The sequence below is a fragment of the Squalius cephalus genome, assembly GCF_949319135.1.
Source record: "Squalius cephalus genome assembly, chromosome: 21".
Classification (NCBI taxonomy): domain Eukaryota; kingdom Metazoa; phylum Chordata; class Actinopteri; order Cypriniformes; family Leuciscidae; genus Squalius; species Squalius cephalus.
In genome coordinates, this window is record NC_137142.1 from 30,932,695 (window position 1) to 30,944,784 (window position 12,090).

General features: G+C 37.3%; 2 protein-coding genes across 3 annotated transcripts in view; one reads left to right on the plus strand and one right to left on the minus strand.

Annotated features, from left to right (window-relative positions):
• The window catches only part of mdga1 (MAM domain containing glycosylphosphatidylinositol anchor 1), a 211,879-nt gene that overhangs the window by 13,733 nt on the left and 186,056 nt on the right, over positions 1–12,090 (minus strand). For both annotated transcript variants that reach the window (XM_079856011.1, XM_079856010.1), the window contains exon 17: positions 7,697–7,805. In XM_079856011.1, coding sequence (XP_079712137.1) covers positions 7,697–7,805 — 109 coding nt within the window. The remainder of the gene's footprint in view (positions 1–7,696; positions 7,806–12,090) is intronic.
• On the plus strand, positions 2,092–3,663 carry LOC307149400 (uncharacterized protein). The gene is made up of 2 exons (XM_079855696.1): positions 2,092–2,522; positions 2,650–3,663. The coding sequence occupies exons 1-2, from the start codon at positions 2,147–2,149 to the stop codon at positions 3,645–3,647; spliced, it is 1,374 nt and encodes a 457-aa protein (XP_079711822.1). The 5' UTR covers positions 2,092–2,146; the 3' UTR covers positions 3,648–3,663.

The window sequence follows — 12,090 nt, forward strand, 5'->3', positions numbered from 1 at the left end:
TTAAAAGTAATTTCCGAAGATTGACACCCCAGAGTTAACCCGTATTCTGGTACTGATGTGTGAATGTATCTTAGCGGTAAAAAGACAACGCTGTTGCTTGTGTGAACAGCATATCTGTGACCTTGGATCACAAAACCAGTCACAAGTCGCATGGGTATATTTGTGGCAGTAGCCAACAATACATTGTATGGGTCAAAATGATCGATTTTTATTTTATGCCAAAAATCATTAGGATATTAAGTAAAGATCATGTTCCATGAAGATATTTTATAAATTTCTTACCGTAAATATATATAACATTTATTGTTGTGAGTGAATGCAGCACAATCGCGAACATAAATGAACAACTTTAAAGGTGATTTTCTCAATGCTTCGATTTTTTGCACCCTCAGATTCCAGATTTTCACACAGTTGTATCTCGGCCAAATATTGTCATTTCCTAACAACACATACATCAATGGAAATCTTATTTATTCAGCTTTCATATGATGTATAATTCTCAAGTGCAAAAAAAATGACCCATGTGACTGGTCCAGGGTAACATTTGTGCATTTACCAGTAAAGTCGTTCTGGTCATTTTACAGTAAATTGAATGCTGTGTGAAAGGGGCTATTGATAAATGTATATATATATATATATATATATATATATATATATATATATATATATATATATATATATATATATATATATATATATATATATATTAGGCAGCACAACTGTTTTCCGACATTGTTAATTAACAATAAATGTGTCTTAAGCAGCAAATCAACTGGAGTAATTATGCTGAAAATTCAGCAGTATTACTGTTTTTACTGTATATTTGATCAAAGGAAAGCCTTGGTGAGCATAAGAGACCTATATGTATATAATTTATTTTAAAAACTTTAGACACTTTAGTTTAGGGTCCAATTCTCACTATTAACTAGTTGTTTATTAGCATGTATATTACTAGGATATTGGCTGTTTGTTAGTACTTATAAAGCACATATTAATGCCTTGTTCTGCATGACTATATTCTACATCCCTTAATCCTACCAATGCCTAAACTGAACAACTACCTAACTAACTATAAATAAGTGGTAATTAGTAGTTTATTGAGGAAAAGGTCTTAGTTAATAGTTAGATAATATTGAGAATTGGACCCTAATCTAAAGTGTGACCAAAAAATCTTACCGACCTAAAACTTTTAAATGGTTGTATATGTCTATTTAATTATTCTAATTATTAATTATTATAAGTATGCCCATGCATAACATGCATATATAGCATAAATTGTAAGGTATATTTTCCTTCATTACAGTAATGAGCATGATATTTTATCAGTTCATCGGGTGAGTATTGAGGGGGATGGTGTTCTGGACAGCTGCCCTGTCTCTCTCTCTCAGAGTCTGGCGCTGGGCCTTTTCCTGTCTGTGTGCATGCATTCATACCCATCCTGTGCCAAGATCAGCATTCAGGAGGAGACCTGAGGCCTGCCACACCATCAGAGGGCTGCACGAGGTGAGAAGAAGCCAAGGCTGTCAGACCCGGGCCCCGGGCCCCTGTGCCTGAGCCCCTGCAGCCCACAACAGCTGCCTCCACCAGTGCGTTCTTCCATCACAAACACTCATCTCTCCTGTCCACAGTCTGGACACTTCTCACTGACATTTCATTTCTAAAACCTTCCTTTTCTAATCGAGTTATAGGAGTCACCCTCGTGTCATTTCGTTTGATATTCTGTCTGTATTATTAAAAACTCAAAGAAAAAAAAGCATTGTCCACTTTCAGGTCGTGGTCATGTGTGTCAAGTAAACATAATAACATCTTTTAAATTATTAGTAATATTCTAACATTAACAATTAAGCAACTAATGTTTACTTGATTATCCATTCACCTTTTTTTTTTTTTTTGAAAAATCATGTTAAAATGTGAGTATCAAATATGATGCAACAGGCCTTTGAGGAACATTACTTATCTCTCAATCATCATTGAATTGCATTGCATTATTTTTTACCTCTTTATAGACAAGTTTCCTGAGTGAAATAGGCGGGCCGCCATTAGCCTTTCACTCTGCCAACGACTTCCGGTTGTGTCTGCCAATTACTTCCGGTTAGCGAGTTAGCGTCTTTTACTGTCTTTGATTAGCGTGCAGAAAAAGTAAACTATGGATGGTGTTACACGCCGACACGGCTCCGGGACATATTGTGCTGTTCGCGGTTGCAACAACTCGTGGCGATTGCTGAATGTTTGGTCGGAAGGAGAATGTTTCGACCATCAACCATCTACAAGGCGCCAATGTGGATGTGCTCCCCCGTATGCGTTGTATGAGAAACCAAAAACAGATGTTGAATCTCGGAAGTGGCTAGCGGCTTTGAAGTTGAAGAATCCGCCCAAAAGACTTTTTGTTTGTTCTTATCACTTCATTGATAAAAAGCCCACAGTGGAAAACCCTTTCCCGGAACTTTGGTTGGGATACGAGCGACCTCCCCAGCAAAAGAGACGTAAACTCGACAGAAACACAAGTGACACGCAATCGGATGGTAAGTGTATCTTGATATTTTTCTGGTTAGCTAAAGTTTGCAGCCTAAGTTCGACTGTTGATATATGTGTCTCTGTCCTGTGTTAGTAGGTTATATACATTTATAGTTTATGCTGTTTGTCTTTTAGAAGTGTGCATCGAGCCGAAGTTTAAAGATGCTGCAACACAATGGGAGGACCTGACAAAAACTGACCACAGCTACGCGGCAAAGTTGGACCACGTGAACAAATCGACGCAGACTGGGGGTCAGACTGTGGCTGATGATATGCTCCTGGATGATGATACCTCGCTGCTGTACACAGGACTGCGTCTGGTATATTTTTTTACTTTGGTGAAAACGATGTTGCCATTTAGTAAACCATCATGTTGTATTCCTGTTGTTGACCAAATACTGATGACCCTCATGAAACTGAAACTGAACCTTGTGTTAGGGGATGTGGCAAAGCGCTTTAAAGTGTCTAAAGGTGAAGTAAGTAAGGTGATTGCTCACTGGATTGATACATTGGGTGAGCAGCTTGAACCCATGGTTGCCTGGCTGCCAAGAAGTGTTATTCGTGCTAACATGCCACCATCCTTTAAAAAGAACCACCCACAGACCACTTGCATCATCGATTGTGCTGAAACGGCTATTCAGAGAGCCACAAACCTTAACTGTAGGAGTGCCACTTTCAGTCATTACAAGGGAACCAATACTGCCAAATATCTTGTTGCTGTGTCACCTCATGGGCTGATAATGTTTATATCAGAGGCCTATGCTGGTAAAAGCAGTGATAAGTTCATCACTATAAACAGTGGGTTTCTGGAGGCCCTAAGGCCTGGTGATGAGGTAATGGCTGACAGGGGTTTCACAATTCGAGATGTACTACATGAAAGGAAGGTGAAATTGAATATTCCTGCCTTTACCCACAAGCGTGGTCAATTGACCAATGAGGAGGTAACGCGCACTAGACGAGTGGCCAATGTCCGTATACATGTAGAGAGGGCAATCCGAAGACTTAAAGTCTTCAAAATTCTGTCCCAAACTGTCCCCATCTCCATGACCCCGAGGTTGGACAAGATTCTTACCATATGTGCTGCTTTAGCAAACATGAGGTCCAGACTCATCCGACTGCCACATGAGGTGTAAGTCCCTATGAAAAGTCACCTGCAGTTGTTGTTTTTTTTTTTGTTTTTTTTTAAATTGTACATATTCCTTTTATTTTATTTTATATATGTATATATATAAATAATTTCAGCTAGAAAAACCTGTGTAAATGTATTGTTATTGTTCCCTTTCTGGTGTTGTGATTATTAAGACAAAACAGAGTTTTAACTAAGAAAAACTTGTGTGAGTGCTATTCTTTTTCTTGTATTGTAAATATTGACACATGACAATAAACAATTTGATTTTTGAGAAGAAATGAATTCATTTTTATTGATCCTATTCCATAACAAAGGGACAATTTAATTAACTCCTTAATGGCTGAATTTTTTTATAATTAAATAAAAACAAAGTAAATACAGGAAAAAATCTCAAAATATTACAAAAAGAAAAAGACTGGAATAAAATAAAATATTAAATAAATAAAATTAATAAATAAAGAAATAAGTGACTGATATTAAAAATAAAAGTAAAAGAAAATAAATAAAATAAATCAGTTGGATAAAAATAAATAAAAGCTAGAAAGGATTTGACACAAATTTGTGACAACAGGGGACAAGGGGTTAAAAAAGGAATGACGAATAACCCCAGTACACATAAGCAGGTCATGCTGATTTGACAACATCCATGTATCTGGAGCACAACTCCAGCCTTCCATCATCGAAGTCATCGACAACTTTTGGCAACATGTGGGTGAAATAGAAGGAGTGTAGCCTTGAGATATGTCCCTCAACAAAGGTTTGGTCGTAGAGCACGTTGAGCTGCAGACATTCAGTGTTACTCCAAATCACCAACAAGGCTTGCCGTAGCCCTGTGCAGTGCATGCCCAGTTGCACCTGCATGTAATATCCCTTTGGCCCATTGAAGGACAGATGGAAGTCCCCTGTGGGCATGCGTTTGATCTCACTGCTTTTAGCAGCAAGTGCTTCAGTAAGGGACTGGTTTTTGACTAAGACAGGGCACTTGATCTCCAGTAGTGTGTCTCCGTTCATGACACCATCCGGACTCGCAGCAAGCCATGGCTCACTCGGGCAAACCACCAAACCTTTCACATCAATGTCATGACCTTGGTCTTGCAGGTATTGCCTGGCGTGCTCTTCACCCTCTGCTCCTTGCCGGGTTGCCGCGTTACCGTGAAAGGTAGGATGGAGGTGTTCAGACAAGAATTTGTCTGGTGCTGTGGTAGCCCGAACTGGCACATTCTTGGCTGTGCTTGCTGTTATCCGTACCCGTCGCATGTCATGCCACAGTTGTTCCCTGCTCTGTTCTTTTGTGTGCTGCTCAATGTACATAAATTGGGTTGTGGTCATGTCAATGTATGTGGTGTAGAATGCCCTACATTTCTCACATTCAAGTTGTGTGTTGTGATCACCATGATGTAGGGGCAGTGGAGCTTTTGACGTCTCGGCAGACTGAGCAGGGAGGCTGGTGTTAAAAGTGAGCTGCATTAGTCCACTGCCAGGTGCAGTAAAAAGTGCCGCTATTGGTGTGGAGAGACAGTAATTTTGCCATTCTTCCAGTGTCTCATGGACTTTTACCTTGCGACTAGGTGTAGAGACTATGCTGGAGGAGGATGCCTGTGATGCTGGTTGGTATAGATTACTTCTGCTGTGTCTTCGGAAAGACACATCTCTGATTTTTTGCTGCCCAGTATTGCTTTTTGTCCCGGCATTCCAGCAATTCTGCACATCAGTGCAGGCAAGCCCTGTCTTCCCTTGCCTCACAGCATTTTCTACCTGCAGACAGATAGAAACAAAATCACACACTTTTTAAATAATGGTTTGAGCATCACAGCACAATTGACTTCTTTTAGAGAAAACATTTTGTAAATCAAAATAAAAAGGGTATGATGAAGGTAGAGAGTTTTTGTTACTTTTCAAAACAATTAATGAGCTGGGCCTGCAGCCATCAACATCATTGTTTAACCCCTTAATGCCTGAATTTATTTAGACTTATATAAAACAAATCTGGAAAAATATGAAAAGAATAATAAAAGAATAAAATAAAATATAATTAAATATTAAATAAATAACATTTAATAAAGTGATAAATGATACGATATGGTTACACGTTTGCACAATAAACTTAGACACAATCTCTCTCTCACATGCATACGCACACACACACACACACACACATATATACACACACACACACACACACACACATACACATACTCACGCACACACACTTGGATATGTGGTTTGCGGGGACTCTCCATAGGCGTAATGGTTTTTCTAATGTACAAACTGTATAATCTATCCCCCTAAACTAACCCTGCCAAACTTTTGGGCTTTTTTGAATTTCAAAAAACACCATTTAGTATGTTTTTTAGCCGTTTGGTTTATGAGAACACAGATGTCCTCATAAACCATGTATACGTTGTAATACCCATGTCATTATACACAGTTGTGTCCTCATAAACCACACACAGACACACACACACACAAGGGTTAAAGCACTGTCAAACACCCCCGCATTCTGCGCTCACTGTAAACACCTTGCTGTTGTCTTAAAAGTAACTCTAAAAGTAAAAGTAACTCGCAATGTATGCAAAGTGTCTCTCTTCCTATCAGCGCCGATCAACGAGCATTTAAAATGCTAGGCAGGCAGGCTAGAGGGGATTACTTTTTATTTGTATTACTCTTCGTGTTCTCTTATAGATTAACACACAGATACATACAAACATCTTAATACAAGCATAAGATGGGCTAACGTACCTTCCAAAGCACGGCGGCTGCATGGCTACAGGAACGTCCGGGTCCGGCGATACATGTACAGCCTGCAGTCTCCACATCTCCCGTCTTGGTAACCAAAACCCAGGCGTTATGCGCTGAATTATTAACGGACTGGCTTGGTTGAACATCGGCCTTTAGGTAAATTAAACTACCCATATCGTGTAAAAGTACACAGCCCACTTTGTCGGAATGGAGGTACTGAAACGCCTCAGAGCTTTTCAGGTTATTAATTGCGTTCCCATCCACCGCCATGGAATCAATAAAATAAGAAAAGATCTTGGATGTTGTGATGCTGGGCCATATCGACATGTTGTCCGCCCATGATGTTACCTTACTTGGATGCGGAACGGTCAAAACACCATTTTTAATGAGATTTTCGGTCGAATGTTGCCATTCCAAAGCCATTTTTACGCCACTACTCAACCTGCGCCGGAAGTTCTTGGCAGAAACAGGAAGTAAACCGGAAGTGCCCGGGAAACTTGTCTATAGATCTCATTGATTTACAAGCTATCAGAATCTCATCTTACTTTTTGATCATATAAATATGAGAAACTGCACCAAATTGCACATTTTTGCTCAGTTTTGGCCTCTGAAAAAATGTAGATGTTTTTTCCTTGAGGATGAGCTCTATATTCTCACTATATTGTAATACATGAGCCATTAAAGTCTGATGTATCAAATATGATACTCAACAAAAAACACAAACTTAAAAAAATGAAAAAAAAATGTATCTAAAGGTTTATTTCTGAACTGTTAAAAAAATTATTTTTATGACTATTATTTCATATGTCAGGCTTTACAGGGTTAACAGCTGCTGAGTCAGTGTGATTCGTCAATGAATGATTCAACAGTTTTGCGAACTGGACCAACCAAATCTTTGAAAAGAGCCAACTTGATAGAACAGTTTGTTCTATCGAGCTCGGGTGGATGTCAAGATTTGCATGACATCAGACTTCAAAGTCATATGTACTACTTACTGTATATGATATGTTTATGGTGCATTTTCACCCTTTTTGAAAAGTCCCCCCATTCATTGTCACTGTATGAAAAAGAGTGACCAAAACGTTCCAATTTTGTATTCAACAGAAGTAAGTAAGGATGTGTAAATAAGGTTAAGGATAGTTGTCAGTGCTGTTTCATCACTCATGTTCTTGTATTTTCCTTAGCTTTGAGACTCTAAAACAAAAAGTGACCTATATGCTGAGTGGTTTTACCTACATCACCTACATCTACATCAACAGATATAATGAAGTTCATTACTGAGGGTGTTTTAGAAGTGTTGCTGATGGTACAGACCTGTTTTGTCCACGCTATCCTTTTGTTTGCATTTCCCCTTGGTAACAGAAACGTCATCAATAGCAATGTCTCCCTCAAAGCCATTTCCACGGATACCTTCGAACACCACCTGACAAAGAGAAGAGTGAGTTAGAGAACACGTTTGAGCTTTCCATCCACTATAAAGACACTCTCGTCCATTAAAACAGACATTTGTCAAGTCGCATTTCTCCCATTCTCATCAAACGCACACATACAAAGCCAAATAAATGGAATTATAGATTGCATTTAAAGTTGGGACATCACAGGCAGGGAAGGTTAAAATTTACATGAACTGAACTCCAACATGAAGTTATCTCAGGTCAATGCCAAAAACTTTATTGTGAGAGAATACCCTAAGAACTGACTGACTTTAATATTTGAGTATGAATTTAAAATGAATTGGCCACACCCCACAGGAAGTTGAATAGGAATTCAGTTTGGAATCCCAAGAATAACTTCACTAATTAAATTTTAAAAAATCAATACAACAGAGGAATTTCATTTCAACAATGAGTTTCGTGACAAACACAAATAATAATTTATGGTTTGAGTAATTATTCATATTTACTTACATATAGTAACTGTTTTGACATTTATCTAAATTAATGTCAAAACAATTAACATGGCCATCAAAAAAGATTTTAATTGGACCATACAGCATTTAAAAACACTTAGTGTAAAGAAAATGACTAATTAATAAATGTTGGAAATTATGTGTTTTTCTATTATGGTCTCTCTCTCTCTCTCTCTCTCTCTCTCTCTCTCTCTCTCTCTCTCTCTCTCTCTCTCTCTCTCTCTCTCTCTCTGAAAATATAAAACATTAGAGAAAAAAAATGTTGAACATTTATTAGTTCATATCATCTAATGTGTCTGAACAAAATGGACATGCTGTGTGTGTAATTTTATGGATAATTCACACTGATAAATGAAAGATATTATTAAGAACTACACTTCATTGATACTACATTCGTATATACAAATTACAATTGAACTGGAATTTAAAAGCGATTCACGATTTAATACTAAAGTGTTTTTGCACTAGAAAGCACATAATTTTTTTTTAAATACTGTAGTGTACATTTTATGTACTACTGTAAAATACACAGTAGTACATAAAACGTAAATATTTTAAATTTATTAAAGAATTGCTAATTGGCCTATACAATCATAATCATAAGTTTCCTCTCACATTATGTGCTGGTGTTTATTTGCTCCTCATGTGACCAGCGTTTGACTGACAGCTTAATTACAGCAGCTCTGAAGCTCACTGCAGAGAACTAATCAGATCTGTGTCAGATCCACGCTCAGTCTGACTGAAGTTTACTGAATTATCTCCCCCCCCCCCCCCCCCCACCCACACACACACACACACACACACACACACACACACACACACACACACACACACACACACACACACACTCACACATCTAAACCCCAGCTGGTGGACTAACGTGCAAGTAATTGAAATGTATAAATGAGCAAAAGTGAACAGAACGATTCAATACATTTAATCCACCCACGGCCCCTTAGAAGCAGATCTAAAGCAATTTACACATTCTGAAACTTTGCAGAATGGCTTTTTATTTTAGATTTAGGTTTTGCAGAACTTTGATGATCCTTACAATTTATCCTAATTTTTATTAAACTTTCTCACCAAACTCTACAAGTCTACAAACCTTAAAGAAAATGCCATTGTGGTCTGATCTAATAAATCATTCCAACATTACATTTACATTTATGCATTTGGCAGACGCTTTTATCCAAAGCAACTTACATTGCATTTCAGGTTACACATTTACATTCTTATCAGTTCTTTGTTTTCCATGGGAATCGAACCCATGACCTTGGGACCCATGACGTTGCAAGCGCCAACGCATTTTTTCAAATAACGCATTACTTTTTCAATTTACAGCAAAATATCTAAGTTACTTTTTCAAATAAGTAACGCTAGTTTCACATATATTGACTGACAGCTCTCCTGTCCCCATGTTGAGGAAAATAAAGTGAGGAGGTGTTGTGTGCAGTGTAAACATGATGGTTATTTTAGTTCTAGATTAAATTTGTGAGCATTTACTCATCTCACTTGCACGAAAACATTCAGTATTCCTCAAAATGAATAAAAACAGTAAAATGCAATCTCAGAATTATATGCAAAACTTTTATAATTAACTATATTAAATTACACAAATATACTTTATGTATTTAATCTCACTTTATTAACTAATGTCTTTGCTGCTGACCATCAATGATCTAATTAAAAATGACTAATAAGCAAAAATTACTTTAGATTAGATTTAGAAATAAGAATGTTGAACTTCCTTCTCCTGTATCCTATTATACGCTACATATGCTCGAGCATCTTCATCTCAAGAGCTGTTCATTGTAAAATTATTAAAACTTTTTTTAAGGAATATGACCATTTTCCACTCATGCTTTAATTTAAAAAGTAAACCTTTGTTGTGTTGTGCAGCACTTTGTTTGTCCAAAAAAAAATAAAAAAAAAATTGTTAAATATAAATTATTACATTTTAAAATGGCTTCGTTTGATTATCACTTTATTTCTGATAAGACATTTGTATTAAATTATGAATCCAGATAAATTTAAACAGACAACACAGAATTTCTGAAAAAATAAAACATTTCAATTGATGTAAAAAAAAAAAATGAATAAATAATAAATTGTTAATGTTTTTTTAAATAGATAGGGCCCTATTTTTTACTTTTAATAAATTGTTGTTAAAGTGCTGTTGATTTCAAATAGAAGTCTTTTGATTACTGAAATGTAATTTAACCATTAAAACGGAATCCAGAAAAGAAAAAAAAGTACAAATGGAACTTGGGGGAAAAATAAAAAGGAATTTAGGAAAAAATAAAACATTCATGGAGCCTTGGTATATATGTTTTTGCATTTTAGTTGAAATGTAGCCACTTATAATATTTCCAATGAGCCTGAGTTGTTGTTTTTAGATCACACATGTACCCACCTAAAAATAGACTTTATAGGTTCACATACTTGACCCCAGGTGAAGATAGCACACTTACACACTCTTAAACCCTGTGCGTTCATCAACACAACACACAGACACACCTGAAGCATCCCCCCCGGCTCCCGTTGTGCCCAAATGAACGAGTGGCTCCTCTGAATAAATAACGGAGGCTGATCGGGATCAAGGGATGAAGGGCAGATAGGTCATTTGATTTGCCATGTGTGTGTACAACAGTCTCTCTGTCTGAGCTAATTGACCACAGTGGACGGCGGGTGACACACACCATCATTAGGCCAATGTCGAGCAACACTCCATGAGCTTTCCTGCTCACCTGAATATATATTCATGCATTACTACCCCACACACACACACACACATGCTCATACAAACAATTTTCACTTGCTGAATCACAAGGTCATGCATAAACACGATCAGAGGGCACACACAAAAACACGCACAACTTGCACAAAGAGATCTGGCCACAGTAATTGGTAGGCGAGGCGATCTGTGTGTTTTCTCTCTGTTCGTTAATGCAAATGGCGAGCACAGTTGACTTTAGTGGGTTGAGCTCATTAAGGGTATGACAGACCATTCACCTCTCACACCGCTCAGATGCCAGCGGAGACAGAGAGAAACAATTATGTGCGCCGTCTGAGAGGCGTAGGCATACAGAAGCCTCTCCAGTGTTCATTATTGTGTGAGGAAAGAGAGGAGCAGGAGAGGAGAGATTGAGGTGAATAACAGTTCAGTCGTTATACGTTTCGTGGCGCATGAAATAGTGAAGTTACACAGAATATCAATGCTGCTCTTTTCAGTGACCCAGGGGATGTCAAAAAGTACCAGAAGAATTATGATTTTTTCATTCATTAACAAAAAAAAAAAAAAAACTCTGGTGGAAGAACTGAAAGAACTGTTTAAAATACTGAGTATGAATTAAACTGATTACACGGGAAAGTGAAGACTTTTAGATTCTTAAAAATGATAAAAAATTTTTTTTTTTTTTTTTTTTTCTATTTATCAAAGAAGAATTCTAATTATAAAAAAAGAATCATGGTTTCCACAAAAATATGAATCAGCACAACCAGGGTATGGCAGGGTGTGGCGGCTGCCTGGTCAGGTCAATGCAAGTTATATATTTTTATTGCAGGATTAATAAGTGTTATACTACTATGAGTAATATATCATTTGTATTGTTAACTAAAAAAACAAAAAAAAGTAAATTAAAGTGATCTGGTTGTTATTTTCGTGTCATGTAAATTCAATGCGCTGAATGTGATTTTTCAGCGTTGAGTTTTGCAGCCAATCACAGGGATTTCTGTGATTATGACCAATCAGAGGTGTGTAAGTGAGAATCTGCTCAGTATCTCTCAAAACGCTGAATGA